The 17,241-nt window shown below is 35.7% G+C and overlaps 1 protein-coding gene across 1 annotated transcript in view; it reads left to right on the forward strand.

Annotated features, from left to right (window-relative positions):
- Positions 1 to 17,241, forward strand: part of ADAMTS6 (ADAM metallopeptidase with thrombospondin type 1 motif 6) — a 144,452-nt gene that overhangs the window by 39,243 nt on the left and 87,968 nt on the right. Inside the window, exon 7 of the mRNA XM_062599217.1 lies at positions 14,786 to 14,829. Within this exon, the coding sequence (XP_062455201.1) occupies positions 14,786 to 14,829 (44 nt within the window). The remainder of the gene's footprint in view (positions 1 to 14,785; positions 14,830 to 17,241) is intronic.

The following is a 17,241-nucleotide window of genomic DNA, read 5'->3' on the forward strand; positions in this document are numbered from 1 at the left end:
AGTATCTCGCAGCATCTCCACATAGATGATAGAAATGATTCTCTATGATGATAGATAACTGGCTGACAAAGTTAAATATTTGGCCACATTTGAGCTTTTTGAGTTTGACAACCTCTAGTCCCTGATTACAGAATTCTTCTGTTTCTGAAATATTAGGGCAGTTATGTTGTTGTTAGAAGTTTGCAGAATCAACACCTGTGTAAGTAGAGGTGTCCTTTTGCTGTAGTTAAAACAGGAATCTTGTTAACAGTCCCCAGAGAACTGCTTATTAGATACAAAGTGTCAGTAATTATTATGGGGAGTCATTCACAATGGAATCAGGCAAGTGCATCTACTTTCAAGACACGTCACTGTTATGATGCAGCCTGTTTTCTTTCCCAACTAATACTGGGTCTTCTAGGGTTCTTTATGGGCAAAAGTTCTGAAAAATAATTAGGCTGTTCCACCCTTTCATTCTCTCACTTATGGGGAACTATGTATATATGGGTGCAGGCGCATAGACACATAGCGATAGACACTGGCTAATCCTAGCCAGTGCATATGTGCATAATATGGTTTTGAAAAACCATTGTTCTTGTAAGGAACTGTTCTCATGATATTTAAACATTTATTCACAGCAGTTGGTTACAGCTGTCATTAAAACTTTTTTTTTCAATTAATAGGCTAGATAGATAGCCCAGTTCTGGGCTCCCCAGTACGAGAGAGACATGGAGCTACTGGAGAGAGTCCAGCGTAGGGCTATGAGGATGATCAGAGGGCTGGAGCATCTGCCCTATGAGGAACGGCTGCGAGAGCTGGGCCTCTTCAGCCTGGGGGAGAGAAGACTGAGGGGGCATCTTATCCATGTGTACAGGTACCTGAAGGGAGGGTGTCAAGGGGACAGGGCCAAACTCTTTTCAGTTGTCCCATATGACAGGACAAGAGGCAATGGGCAGAAACTGAAGCACAGGCAGTTCTGCCTGATCGTGAGGGGGAATTTGTTGGTTGTAAAATACCACTATCTATTTAGTGCACCATGGATGTTCAACTCTTGATTGTATTGTTTTAAGCACTCTCAATAGAATTAGTCACTGTATGATTTCCTGAAGGGGAGAAAGCTTTTTATTATGATTGTAATATACTTTTAAACAGAGATAAACACAACATTTCTAAAATAGGTTGTTTTGAATTTCCTTTTGAAACAAAAAAAATCATGTAGGTGCTAGTCCGACTTAAAATCCTTTGAATAGAGTGATTGTCTTTTTGCCCTTAAAGTGAGCAAATAAAATCATTCTATTAATTGAAAAAGTTTTTAGTTAGCTTGCTAAGCTACTGATATATATAGCTGTCTACATAAATAAAGCTCTGTGGTTACTCCAAGTACCTTGTGTGATTGTTTAATTGGGCCCAAGCACAGGGCATATTGTTCTCACCATAGTCAGGAAAAATAAGTTTTAACATTACGTGCTTAGAGTTTCAGTCCTTTATTAAGGACTTTGTTTTGTAAAAACATCAACCAGAAGTAACAGAAAAATCCACTGCTTATCCTTTTCCTTGATTCTTTTTTTCGTTAGCGCAGTCATCAAGCCATTACAGGAACCCACAATAATAGTATGATAGCATGTTTTCACTGAGAAGATTTGGACTATATCTAAAATACGTAGTAAAAATCCGATTAAACTTCTTGATACGTTTCAGTGCTTAGCTCATAAAGTTAAATGAAGTTGCTACCTAATGAACAGAGTCAGTGGTCTTTAACATGCTTTTGCAGGGGAGTTATCTCCTGATATTTAAACTTTTATTTTTTTTGGAACAACTTCCATTTAATGTCAGACTTTAATTGTGTAAATATATCTGTAGTTAAATGAAGTCACAATATGAGAGTCCCATGTTCCAGTTGGTAAACAAAATCCATAAAATATTTTCCTACTGAAAACACCATATAACGAGAGGCAAAATTCTAGGAATATATTGATTTAAATGATTTAAAAGAGGAAATCATGAAAATATATTCTAATGACTTGTTTTTAGAAGAAAAGATTTTAATGCTTTATTTAAATAATTTTGTTTAAACAGTTCTGTGTTACAATTTTCGGTTTAAATGATTCAACCTATGTAAAATGCTTGGAAATTGTTGGGAAGAGTCAGAGTGGACTTTGAATAATAATTAACTTTGGTAGCTATTTAAATAAAATGATTAAAATAACTTTTAATGAAATGGAAATTCTAGTTATCACATTTTTTACTTTCACATTTCTGCAGTTGTAGTCTTTCATATAAAATGAGGTGTACTAAGCTGACCATCATTTCTCATTATAGCTGGTGGCTATGAGAATAGTTCTGTGGAATTATCGGCTTAATTTGCTTTTGTAACAGCTTTTTGCATATGAAGTATTAATAATTTCTCATTTCTTAAAGAACCTCATTATGCCACCGAATAAATTGATATGCCTGTGTCTTGAATACCTTTTGTTACAGAAGAATTGGAAAAGGTTCAGGAAAGAGAAACAAGGAACTTTCTTTGCAGTGAATGACTAGGGATAGAACTCTCTTACTTGGAAGAGTCAAATTTGGGAAGGATATAATAGTGGCCTACAAAATATGGACAATATGAAGGATATGAATAAAGAGCAGTTGTTCACTATCCCTTTCAGTTCAGGAGCTAGGGATGATCATGTGGAGCAAAGAGGAACAGAATACAAGGACAAAGCATCAATCCTTTATGCAAGAGTTAGTAGATGTTGAAGCTACTTGCCAAGTTGCTTTGTGAAAGTCAGACATTTGCATGAGTTGAAAGGCAGGCTGGGCAAGTTCACAGAATAAAAATCTGTTGAGGGTTACTGTATATGTAGAAGCACATCTATCTCAAAGTCTGAGCGGAAAATTACTGAAGCGGGAAAGAGTGTTGGTGCAACTACCACTTTATGGTTGCACTCTTAGACATTCTCTTATACCCTGCCTTCAGGATACCATAGAAGTGAGGGAACTTTTGGTCTGGCCCAGTGTTGCAGCTTTTACATTCTTGTGTTTGTACCACATTTGTTTTGTTTTCCTAATGAGCTGTTACTCTTCATGACTACTGCTGGCACCAAGACTTTCATCTTGAGTACATTAAGGTGTATTAGCACTATGGAAGTTGAGACTAGAAGACGATGGTAATTTCATATGTTGGGGATGTTCATATAGCGCAGACAAGAAAAGGCCTGCCGAAGCGATTTAGGCCTTCATGCTTTTTGAAAGCCAGTGAGACTTCAGGTCTAAGCCATTTAAGCTCTTTTGAAGACTTGCCATAGAAATTTCAATGAAAGCCAAAGAGCTTCCAGTGAACTTAGCAGTTGCTGTTAGAGACCTATACCTACCCATCTCTCTTTGTGCATTTCTCACTCTGGTGCGGACAAAGCAGTAGCATTTGTTTTGTCCTTTGCTTAGCAGTTCCAATATCCTATTCACTTTTTTTTTTTATTGAGTTATGTTTCTGCTGCCTAAACTTGCTGAGATAGCTGAGTCTGAGGTATTATGGGCATGTACCTAGCAAGAAATACATTAGGAATTCATTATTAGGAGTCAAAGGGTAGGTAGAGCTGTGGTAACTAGTGGATCATTTGGGGACTGCCATACAACTTTTAGTTGCCTAAATCGCTTTCAGGTACACGCTTCTAAGCCATGTAAGCACCTTTTTGAGATTTTTTTGTCTACTCATATTGGAGTTAATGGCTTTATATTAATTTGTATTAGGTGATATTTAGGTCCTAAAGTGATGACTTTTTGTCTCTGTATGCATTTTATACCTAGACATTTCTACCAATTTTTTAATAATATGTTTTCATGTCAATGTTTAACAGAAAAGACAAATAAAAAATGTGAATGTATGGTGTGTTTAAAAAAAATCCAAGGGTAAAGATAAAATAGTTAAAGCATATGTGATAAAAATGTACATAATGTACATACATGATAGGATTACATTCATAACACATTAAATCTTATGATTGCATAATTCTGAGCCGTACCCTAAACTCTGGAGGTTAGTGATCTTTGAATTTGGAAGTTTTGTCTGTGTAAGTATCGTAGGTATTGTAGAATGAGACTCTTAAGTGGACCCTTAAGTCAGAATGCTTGCAAAGTACTATTTACTGTGAGTAAGGGCAGATAAACTGCAGGTTGTTTGCAATTTACTTAAGGTTAAAAGGGGAAGAAAGTCCATATTCACAACAAAACTTGTAAATGTATTTGCAGTGTCTTACTGGTATAGTTTCCCATTTATTTCTGTACAACAGAGCTGAAACTTGGTTAGTAGTCATAGCTGCTGTTTCACTCCTGCTAGAGGTCCAGACTAGTGGCTTCCTATACATGGTTTAGCATAATATTTCCTACTTTGCGGCAGAATGCCCCCAACCACACCTATGTAATTGGTGTTGCTAGTCGTCCTCGTCTTTTTTTTTTTTTTTTTTTAAACATTAGAACACTCCAAAGAGTATTGCCCTATAAACAACTCAAGCTGTTCTGACTGAATATCCCTTGAACAAAGGCTTTATGCATTAATTGCCAGATTTTCCCCAAATTCACTGATATGAGATGAGTCAGCAGCGTGCTTGGAGTAGCTGTTCTTCAGGCAAGCTTTCAGCTAGGTCACATCTGTGCAGCTCCTTCCAAGTTTTGGCTAGGTACTGAGAAACAAATTATAGAAGCCAGTTACAAGTTAATTATTATCTATGTTCTGGTAAAAGTGTAAATCCACAACCTCTCTGTGGTTTCCAAACAGTTATAAATTCATGATTTATCACATATGTGAATAGCTCCAAAATTCTGATGCATTTAATATAAATAATTCTGTGAATCAGGAGCTATTCCATGGAAAGAATATGAGAGCTGTAGTGGAAAGGTTTAAAAAACACTGCTTGCAATTTTGCTACCTTTAACATCTCTGGTTACTTCTCTTGATTCACTGTCTTCAGCTTACAAGTCTTGTGCCTTGTAATCCTAATTAATTTTCTATGTTCAGATTTACATAGTACAATTTTGACTTCCATATAGGGTTTATTCAAAGATGTACCTTTTTTAATGTCTGATTTTTGTTGAAAGCGCCTGATAGAGGAGTCTCAGTGTTGAAGGGGACCTAAAGCTTAACATACCTTAGAATAAACACATTCTGAAGAGGATGGATGGATTCACCTAAGAATGAGGTAAAACAGCTAGAAGGCTTGGAGCTCCTTCTGAATGATGACTTATGCTATCTGTACTGCAACCAGTGACTATACACTGAATATGCCAAAGACATACACAAACATCTTTAAAACAGCTAGCTTGGATACTAGTATTTTAAGTGCAGAAGCACAGAACTCTGTGCAGAGTGTAAAAATGGAAGGATGCAAGTTGGATCTTCAGGTAGTTAGCCTAGACTAAGCCCATTGATGCTGCTGTGACTGCAGTGTTGATATCCCTCAAAATTGTTTTTTATAGTAAGACAGGCCTACTTGTGAAAGCTAGCTAGTGATCACTTGGGCAGTTGGTTAGTATGGGCCCAGCCAATCACCCTCGAGCTGTGGAGTGGGAACTGTGGTGGAACTCATGTTCACTGGAGATCACAAAAGAAAACGTATGGAGGAATGAGATGCATCAGCAAGGCTGTACCTGCTGGATACAGAACAGAAAAAGAGGAAGAAATTACTTCTAGATGAAGGCAGAGCAGAGCATGAAGTGACACTACCGATCCAAAACCTGTGACGGGCAGATTTTGGAACCACAAGTGCCAGGCTGTTTTTTTAGTGCTGGAATTTGCTTAGAGAGCTTGTCCCTAGAATAATTATAGAGCGGATGTTGTCAAATAAAATAGTTTAATATTTTGTAGAGTGTTCATATACATTCAAGTTATGGTGGATGATCTGACACTTCCCTACTTGTAGTCATCTATAGTCTGTAGAAAGGTGATGTTAGTACGTTGGTGGACAGCAAGGAAGTATATCGGTATTTTCAAGCTGCCTATTTCAATCTGTGAAAAAGAACTTTCATAGGAAAAAGACCGTAAATAAGTATCACTCCTGAACCAGTTAGTAGAATTGGTGCTATCTGAATGTCTGTCTTACACTAGACATTGTCCTGTAAAGCTACTTTAGGTATCTGTCTTAGATTCTGATCTACTTAGGTACCTAACAATTTATAACTCTCATTATTCTATATTTTCTATGCTCTAACTTTCTTCTCATTATTTGGTATTTACTGTAGCTGGTAAGGACAACTTGCTGTGTAAGAAACATAGCTAACATAGCTAGTTAAAAAGGAAAATAACTAAAAAGAGTTAAACCTGAGAAAGTGCCAGACTGTGTACAAAAGCAGAAATCTCAGAAAGTAGATTCTACTTTCTAAAATGTCTAAAAGCTCAAATTTCTTTAAAATGAGAAGAGTTTTAAGCCAGTCCTCTGATTTTTGGACTGATGACCTTTTATCAGTGATTTGAACTGATGTAAGATGTATGTGCCTGGTCTCTAGTTGAGAACTCTTTCTGAGTTTGCATCTTGTCTTTAAAACTAGTTCTCCTTTATAAACTCATCTAGGAGGACACTTATTTTCGTACATGACGCATCATGACAGTGTTGAAGGAAAACTTCTGTGTTGATGTTGTTTTTCATGAACTTAGTTGAAAAGTGTATTTTTAGAAAGTTGAGGTTTGGGGTAAAGTTTGTGTTGCAAGAAACTATAAAATCAACATTTCAATCAGCTAAGTACATCTGTCTTAAATACTCTGGTGATGTTCCTTGGGATTGTATAGCTCTCCCAAATACACTGATAATATGACTGATTATAAATTTGCAACTGCTATTCTAATATTACATTGGGAAGACAAATGAGAACGTGAAAAAAAGCAGTTGTTTCAGAACAGAATTTTTTACTGTTGTGGGTGCATTTACAATTTAGAAAGCAGCACTAGGTGAATGTTTCATCTATAGGGCAATTTTCTTACGTGTTTGCTTTCATATAAATCAGGGAATGAGAACTTGTAGTATTTTTCCTGTAACTCACATTTTCATTTATCCACACAAGTTAAGTATCAGAAGAAAGTCCCATACAGCAGACTTTCATTGTCTGTGGCAGTTTTAAAGACATGGAAAACTAATAATAGAAAAAGCTATTTCTGTTTGAGTGATGTGTAACTTGTATATTATGCTTTTCCTTCCTTGGTTTAAATAGCTCTTTCTGGTTTGAGGTTTTTGAGGAAGAAACCAAATAAGATGTGTACTTTATTTTAAGGCAAAATGCTGTTGCGGTGTACCACTTTCTATAAGGCTAAGCAGATGTGATAGTAAAGCTTTTAGAAAGAATTCAAGAAGTACTGTATTGTAAGAAGTATTGTTGTACATAAGCTGTGCAAATGAAATGAATGACCAATTTTTCATAAAAGCGGTGAACTACTGAAGAGTTATGATAAAAAGCCTTTTACAAAAACTGAATAAGTCTATAAAGTATCCATTGTATAACTGTTTTCCATACAATTCTCTAGCATTAGGTACATTGTCTGCACCTGTAAAATAAACACTTTTTTATCCTAGCAAAGTAGATGTATATTAAAAAATAAAAAAAAAGAAGAAAAGAAAATGAAGCTCCTTTTTCAATTTTTCATTTTCTGTAATTTAGAAATACAAACTGTAATTGTCTGACAGTTTGGTAAGCTTTTTGATCCCTTTAAGAGAAATCAGGGATCCTGCTTTGGTGTAGATGTGATTCGGCTTATAGTTTGTAGTTCTAGCGTTCATCTAGTGTTGGATCTAGATGAACTTTTTTTTTTTTTGTTAGAATAGTTTTTTTGATTGAAGTTTAAAACTTACTCAGATGTAAGACCTATATGATAGCTTAAAGGAAGAAGAAGTAAAAAGATAAGATTCTAACGAACCAGTTGGGTTTTATTCTTGGACAAGTGTATGTTAAAGGGATAGTAGTTATTTGAATGGTTTCTGGTCAAAATCTATTTGGGCAAAACTTATTACAATAAAAAAAAAGTGTCAAAAAAGAAAGACCTGATTTAAAACAAGTGAAAATAAAATGTTCCTTTCAGGGATGACATATTGGAAACGTTCCCTTTAGTAGCAGTTGTCTGTTTCCTTTTAGTTAGGACTGAATCGGTCCTTAGGTTTAATTTTTTTTTTCCAACAACTATTCCAAGTGGGTTCATCAGCAGATCTTCTGATATTATATATATGAAGTGTATGTGCAGTTGTCCTAAACCTATCTTTGCTACTCTTTGAAACTCTTCAATTAAAAATATTCTTGCAAAAGTCTTAACTACTTCTGCCTATATCTACCTCAAATATTACTTAGGCATATTATAGATGTAGCTTTCAGATGATTTTGTAGTAGACTTATGTGTTCATAGGTCATTTGTATGTTCATAATGTTTTTGAACAGTTCACATTACTAACAAAAGTTTTCATGCGTTCTTCATATATCATACTTTAGGAAATAAATTCTTTGAACTATAGCCATTGCATATATTAGTTCACAATACTAGTATTCATATATGTTTCCAGTGCTACAGGCATATGATAGTGCTAATTTCATGCAGATAGTTCTTTCTAGCTGCATGCTATTGGCACAATGGATGTTTTACAAATAGTTATAACAAATCTTTTTAGAGATAGAAATCTTTTTTTCTGTTAGTGGGCAATTTCAAGTAATCAGGGTAGTGAAAAGCACAATGTTATCTTTGGATGTATAAATATGGATTATCAAGTGAGAATGGGTAATTGATTTTGCCTTTGTATCCATTACTCTAATCGGAACAACTTTTTGAATTGTAATACACGTGCTCTGAAAGTTTTTAAAAGCCATAGAGCTCAAAGGAAGGCTACAGAACGGCCATATTGTATTGATGTGACACTGACAAAGCTCAGTTTATTCATCTTGGTTAAGATTAACAAATGACTTGATCATAGAAGAGATCTTTAATGGGTTGGAAGGACTCAACCTTGCTGACAGAGGCATAACAAGATCCTAGAGATGAATACTGAAGTGAACTAATTCAATCTTGAAATAACAGGTCTTTTTCTTAGGTTGAGGGTGAATTAACTAATTGTTAGAAATATTAGAAGAAAAATCATTTAGGTATTAAGATACAATCTCAGAAGTTCCCTAAGCTACAGAACTGGGAGGCTATATCAGGGAAGGTACCCTGATATGATATACCTATGCTTTCCTATTCCTTTTATTCCCGTAAGCACTCACAAAGGATTTCTGTTGAGGGAAAGATAAATGAACTCAATGCAATTGTTCTCAAATTCTTATGTTGAAAACGGTTTTTAATGAGCTGTTTTAATCCAGTTTCTAGGATAAATTACTTGCCTTTTTATGCAAGGGGTAGAGGGAGATATGATTTAATCATTGTTGTGATGCCTTCTAGCCTTCAAATCTGTGAATTTATCCCTCCTTTTTTTATGGCAGGAACACACTTGCTTTTATGTGAACTTTGTAGTTGGATAATTACATGCATTACAGCTTTTAGGAATCAGGAAGAATCCTCCTTCCTTTCCCTGCAATGTGTAGTTAGATGGGAAAAATATCAGATGCTTCTGCATCTGATACTTGTTATAGTTAGAAGTAAGTTATCTGAAAAGATGGATGAGTCCTTACAGTATTTGCAGAGAACCCATCTTTCTTATGTATTTGACTTCTGTCCTTCTCAAGTGATCAGGATCATACTAATCATCAGATTAACAAAATAAATTTTTCCACAGGTCAGCTTTGCTGAGGCTTCTTCACTGAGGCTTCTTGAAGAGATGATCCATCACTTACATTTATACTAATAAATTAAACAAACATGGCTGTTACTGTTCTCTTGTACTGACAGCCACTGGCACAGAATTGCTTGTGTCCACATTATCAAGCTGTCTTCTCCAGAACAGGCTGCGTGCAATTTGCCTGTGTGTAATTGTATGTGGCCAACCTCTGAACTTTACCTGGGAATTTTTGAGGTTATTGGTTTGTGTGGGAAACATCTGTGCAATGGATTATTTTAACAGTTTGATAACGCAGGTAATAGTATTTCAGTATACATGAGTGGTCCCTGTCACTGTTTAGAGGTATAGACATAACATGTATATTTTTAAATGGGCACACTAGCACTTTGCGTCCTTCTATTTGATTCATGACGTGACAGGAGTTACAACCACTCCAATTCTTGACTGTCTGGTTGAGTTGGAATAATCTGTCTCTGCAGTTCTCTTCTGGATGGCTTTCAGTCAGCCTTTTCAGTGAAAGCCGTTCATCCATCATGCATTTTCCACTTGTCTGATGTGGCTCTTCAGCAGCCTTGCAGGTATGCCTAAAAGTCCCAAGTCTGTTCCTCATCTGCCTCATCAGCTGTTCCAGGTATGAACAGAGGCACAGTGTACAATCTTGTCTCTTACCTCTTTCTACATTGCATTTCCTCAGCATGGTCATATTTCAGTCCCATTTTATCAGGAGGCATATGATCTTCTCTTCCAATTTGGGTAAAGGATTTACTTTGTTGTGTCCAAATGAAGAGGCTGCCATCTCATCCTGCTTTTCTGCAACCTGAGTATCTCCATTCGTAAACTAAAATTTTGTGTTGAAGTAAAGTAAATAAAGTCCCATGTTGTAAACTGTGAGAGTCTTATTTTTGCATAACTCTGGTTGTTGTTTTAATCTTTTGTTTTAATGGTTGGGTGAGATTTTTATTGATTTGGTACTTACCTTTTTTTGATTGTCTGTAGTTCCTGAAGTATTTATGAAGATCCTGGCTACAACTCCAACTCATCTTCACCTTTTTATTTCATGTGAAACAGAGATCAGTTCCATCTAATCTCACTAATTGTCTGGATGATTTATCATTTCAGGGATTTCTTGAGTTGAAGCTACTATGTGTCAAGTATTGACTTTTTAATCTCCCACAGTTTGGAACTGTTTCTTCTCTAGCAAGAAGCATATTTTCAGTGATCCTATGACATTCTGTTTCTGGTCTTTCAACTATAAATTCATACAGTTTACTTACCTGCGTGGAAGTGCATCCACCCTTGCAGATCATGGGTGTGATCTGCAGCCATCAGTCATTTCTTCAACCTTCACAACTTCTTTTTTTGTTTGATGATTTGATAAGCAGGAGAGGATCCATGGAACAATTTTCTGTCATGATTGGGAAGCCCATTTGATTATTTGCCTGACTTATACCAAGTGATCTGCAAAACAATCTCTATATAGTGTTTCAGAGATTCAAGCAAGTTTTTTATTTTTTCATCTTCAAATTTTGCATGTTTTGCTGATGATGCACAACAGTGTCTCACACTGTGTAAGCAAACAAGGGTGAACAGGGCTCTTCTATCAGGAAGCAATAAAGCTCTGGATGTGCAGTGTTGTCATAGGTGTTTACTTCTTGGCAGTTCATCTTCCTTGTATCCACGTCAGGAGGTCTGTGAGTATAGATCAAGCTGTGGCAGAGCTTTTACTCACGTGGTGATAGCTCAAGAAAAATTTGTTATCAGGGTCACCAGGAATTTTGACAGGTTTGTCTGAGGCTGGACCGAGATTCAGGAGACCTCTCAGACGTTCTTCACTTCCTGTGAAAGAAGGTATTCTCTATACTATTCCTCTAGTTCTTTTACTTAAGGTTTTCTTCAAAAGTGCATCAGGACAGGATGATGATGTTTGTTACTGTTCTTGCTTGGAGTTCTTGGAAATTTTGTTCTCTGGGCCCAATTTGAAACTGCTCTTTTTTCCCCCTAGATTTGTTATTCTCAGAAATTAGGTGGCAAGTTTCACCTATTTTTGATACAGTTGTTTATCAGCCTGACTGGATAGTTCTCTGTGTTCCCCCCCCCCACTTTTTTTCCCTCCTAATCCAAGTGATTCTTGACAACGGGGAGGAAGGTATTAATTAAATGGATGCTGTCTGTACTTTTTCACCCAATATTGTGGCTCTCCTGAACCACTTGGGTCTTGTGCAGTGTTTGATAAGTTTGCAGTCATCATTTGAGTAAAGGGATTTTCAAATGCTTTAGTAAGTGTTACTGACAAAGTAACTGATAGAAGTCACCCCTCTTAAAATTTTTCTTCAAAAGGGAAAGGTTAGCATGACAACACTCAGATTTGGTATGTGCACTCCACATTTATGTGTATATTCTACCCTGAGTCTCTTTCAGGTATTATTCTTCAGTGAGAGGAACTGATGTAAACATGCTTCATCTTTCACACCCTGTAATGAACAGGAAGAAAGAAGGAGCAAGAGAATTTCCTCTGTTTTTGCCATTTTATTTAGTTGATATTTGAAAGTTAGCAATGTGAAAAAGAGTGAGGTAGATATTGGTAGTTGTTTTGACTTTAAATTCTATGAAATTATGAAAAGCCATCTGTTGGGTCTTCATGGTTTAATAGATTCCGTAGTAATTCAGAATAAAGTGTGAGGAAGTGAAGTCAAAAATGGAAAAGACAAATTAGGCTGATTTGATTAAATCACATAGAGAAGCAATTGATAGAATTGAGCCATTCAATACATAGAAGTGATGTGAGTTTTGGAAAAAATAATGAGCAGAAACCATCTAAATGAAGGGAAAAATGAAAAAATGGAGCCGGAAAGTAACAATGCGAAGAAAATAAATCCTTTGATTTTGAAAACTTTGAGGTTTTTCACCTGTTAAACAGAAAAATAAGAGAATGTATGAGTCTGCTTACAGGAAAATAATATTCACTATAAAATTTAAGTATTTAATGAAGCTATTATTAGAATGCCATTATTGTTTCGCGTATGTTCCTGTAGAAATAGAGCTTATTGAAAAACAGAAGTGTTTTCCTTAATTTCATTTAATTATGTAATTCAAGTTTTATTATCACCTAGGTTTTCTTACCAATGCTAGCCTATGCATAATGAAGAATACTAGCTTCCCAGCACAAAGAGGAGGGTACAGTAGTCTTGGTTTTTCAAAACTGTAAAAGAAACAAGGAATTTAATTCATATAACTCTCTCCTATCATAATTCCTTCTTGAAACTTAACTGAGTTTGAAGGAGTATCTCCAGATTTGTACCTAAAAGAGTGTAAGCAGATTCAGGCTAGAAAGGCAATTATACCTGCACTAAAGTTAGCAACAGCATTTTCTTTGAGTTCAGTGGAACTGAATTTCTTCTTAAACATACATTTTATCTAAGAATGTATGACTATCGCTGTTTTTTCCCCACTAGCATTAAATATTAAGAAACATGAGAATAATAATACTTCCCGTGTATTGCACAAACTTCCTTTTTTTGAGTTCAAAATTAGATATTAAAGGAATTCAGGGCAGTTTAGTGAGAAAAAACTTCGCAGTGTGAACTTTAGTAAGATTAAGTTCAGACTCTGTGCTAAACACATAAATAATAATTCTGTTTCTTTGAAGATTTAAGGGGCAGGAAGTGTGCTCCCTATCTGTGTATTCTTATAGTTGTATGACCTATAAAACCTAGTTATGTTCCAACACATAATATATAAGAATGTTTTGATTATCTCTCCCTCCCCAAATAGTAAGTGAGAAATCAGTGGGAGCTTTATGTGCATGTAGGATGGCAGTTTGCACCTTTTCAGTAACATCAGTGCACATGAACATTTGAGTTCAAAATTAGGACTTACCTCAGCACTGGTCCACAGTTAGAGCATTTAAAATCACAGGGTTTCCATATGGCCACAGTAGTCTACATGCACAGAGAATTTGCTGGATTTGATCCAAATTTTAAGTTTTATTATTTTGTCCATGGATTAGGCTTTCAGACAGAACTTACTCTGTTAGCACTAGAAGGCATATATCTCACGATCAGGCTTCTAAATGAACTCTTCGAAAAAATTCATTATATGTTATTTTTAAAACGAGTTTCTGGTGGTCTGAAATTAGTAAGTATTTGGGTTAAAAATGAAAGCCTAAAGGTCATATCTTGTCTTTGTTTTCACTCACCATTAAAAATCACAGGAATTATTCGGAAACATCTTGTAAGGAAATATTTTTAAAACCTTGAAAATCAAAGACATTGTAATTCTCATACCACTAGCCATATCATAGGTTTTCGTATTCAGAATGTGGAGTTATAATTCATTGACCATTGTATGTACTATTAGATATGTGACAGTAAACATTTTAATTCCATTTTCAGCTTGAGATACTTGTATGTTAATTACACAGAAGCTCATGGAGCTTCTGTATTTGAAAGATCATATCAAAAATGATGAAAGTTTTCCTTTAAAGACTTTATTAACTTTTGGCAGAAATGTGTTTTTCATTTTAATTTGTTACGGTATACTCTTAGGACACATATAATCGTTGGAAGATAATGAAAAGAGAAATCTAATACCAGTTTATCAGATTTTTGATTTTTGGTGCAATAATTGCGAATTACAATTTTTAATGAGAATCAGGGTTTGAATAATGGGAGTTGTGATTAATACTGTTTAGTTTATAAATGCTATATGAGACTCTTAGAGAATTCCAGTATGTTCAAAAACTGAAAGTTGTTAAACTTGAATCGGTAGCTGTCTACAGACATGCTGCTGTAACTTCATAACAGCATGGTAGACTGCTTTATAGACCCAGTGATTACAAAGATCCACTTTAACCATTTTTTTCTTACTGGCAGGTGTCCCACTGGCCTGAGGCCAGCGGCTGTGAGTGTACTGCAGCTTGCGGTTTACACCAGAGTGTAGAAAATGCCGACACCAGCTGGCTGCACATAATTAAGCTGATTGCGGTCTGACAACTTGAACTGTGATACAAATATGTGATAAATATACAAAATATCCTACAGATTTGGTTCTCTGACGTACCTTATCTACTTTTTTATCCTTAACAGATATGATATCTGCACTTACAAAAACAAGCCTTGCGGAACACTGGGTAAGATTATGAAGAAAAATTTCAGCTTGAATTTGCTGTTTGTTTGCTTGCTTTAATTCAGATACTGATTTATTGGCTGATTAGGCGTTTAACTTTATGCTTTCAAAGTTCTGCAGTTCTATAGGCATGAACAGTGAAAGGTAACCTAGATGGGTTTATGCTTTGATAGATTACTGGAACTTTAAGTGAGCTGCTGTTGGTCATTCCTTTTCTGGCAGCTGAAATGCTGATAAAACCTTACGGATGACTCAAACTTAAGCAATAATTAGAGGAGAGGACTCACTGTGTATTTCCATTTAATGTGTGTCCATGATCTGTTAAAAATACAAACAAAAGACATCAGGAAAATTAAAAAAAAAAAAAAAAAAAAAAAACTACAGAAGAAACCGAAAAAGATTTTGAGGTTTACAGTGTTGCTCTGTTGTATACAGAGGTGCAAGCTCAGACTGCTTCTTTCACAGACTTAGGGAAAAATAACACGGTGATATAAATTACAGTAGTATTGGAATTTCACAGTGCTTTGACAACAGAGGAACACACATGGCGATCTTAGGGGCAGCTATTGTTCTCTCTAAACCTAAATTTTTCACTAGTTGTGATACCTACTATATTATAGTTATTACCTTTAATGATGCTTTAAATTTATGAAAGAAACATTATTCAGAAACTAATTTATAATTTTTTTCAGTTTGGATCATAAGCCTTTCATAAGCCTCCTCTTTTTCACCTGTAATTAAAATACAATTCTAATTCAGCTAGTTCAGTTTATTAATATTTTTTTCATATTCAGAGCCCATCACTGTACTTGCTTTGTCTCTATTACTGCATGCTTTGGCAGCCTTAATGCATGTTGATTCTTCTACAAGTGGTCCCATTCAAGTCAGTAGGAAACTTGCAGCACAGGGAAATGATTTGCATGAGAAACAGTATCAGAATTTTGCCTGTTGTAAACATAAGCAGTATTCACGGCATGTTTTAGTATACCACAAATACTAATGATTATTTCTGAATTTACTTAATGCTTTACTGTGAAGTCTGTGTGGAGATGCAAACCTGAAGGCACTGTCTGTACTGATGTCATAGGATCAGCTTTGTGAATGTTAAAAGGAAAGTTTGAAAGGGAGTGCATTCACACATGAACTATTTGATACTTATATGTGATATTTTTAACACAGTTCATTAGTATATTGGTTCGCTGTATTTGGCATAAAGGCAGATTCTGCTCCACTTGAATCCACAATAACAGTGGATAGACTTTGGCACGTGCTTTATTAAACAAAGGGTTTGATTTAAAAAAAAATTTCACATGTGGTATCAGTTCCAATTCACTGTTACTGGGCCCTTGACAACAGAACCACAATGATTTATTTGCATTATAGGCATTGATTTGGAAGAAAGACAGGGCCCTGTGGCCCTTTTGCAGCAAAACATTTAATATGCTTAAGTTCCACTGACCTCCAGTAACTAAAGTTAAGCACATGTTAAAGGGATCTGGTGAAGGAAAGTCTCAGAGAAATTTCAAAATGAGAGAGAAACCTGAACAATTTGTATTCAAGGGATAAATAGAAGTAAATGATTTACTATGGGATAGATTTCTTTGTCCCATTCCAGCTTCCTAAAATAAGGAGTCTTGTAAGGAGCTGTTTAGAAAAGATAGACCTCAAATGTCATTTGTGGTTCTGTGGCTGCAGCAGAGGACACCTTCTTTCTCCTTTAGTCTGAACTGTAGACCGGCTTCTTGATTTGATCTCTGTCACTTTCTGCAAGCATGGTATGGAATTATAAATCATTAATCTGGTCCTGCAGTCATTAATGAAGTGCTTAGTTATGTCTTACCAGATGTAAAGGTAGAAATCATTTTACCACCAAAATGTGGCAAATGTGCAGGGAACATGACGGTTGTTATGTAGGTTTTCCTATGTTGCCTTCAGAATGTCGTACTCAATTAGAGAAGCATAGTTTTGGCAGGTGGACTATAGTTACTGTATTTTTTACAGGTTGTATACTGCGAACAATGTTAACACTCTTCTTAATGTCTAGTCCTTTTTCTTCTGACAATTCATCCTCTCTTCTCAATAGATGTGTCTGTTTTAGTGATTTGTTTTAGAGCAGTTTAAGGCTCTAAAGACCCTTCAGACACTTAAGTGTTGCCAGTTGCCGCCTTTTTGTTTGATTATCAGAGCATTTTGGGTGTGTACAGAATAGGTTTGTTTTGGAGAAAACAAAAGTCAGAACATGCACTCCCCAGAAGCTCCAGATGCACCTAAATGAGAAGTTAGATTCTGAATCACTGTGTGGGCTGTATTCCCGGGATGTCCTCTAATATTTTTCCCTTCAGAAAGCTTTGAATCGTGTGTAGGGAATATGTTTGGCCTCGGGGGTTAAACTATGACTTGTCCAAAGTAGAGTCTC

Source organism: Rhea pennata, chromosome Z (assembly GCF_028389875.1).
Source record: "Rhea pennata isolate bPtePen1 chromosome Z, bPtePen1.pri, whole genome shotgun sequence".
Classification (NCBI taxonomy): Eukaryota; Metazoa; Chordata; class Aves; order Rheiformes; family Rheidae; genus Rhea; species Rhea pennata.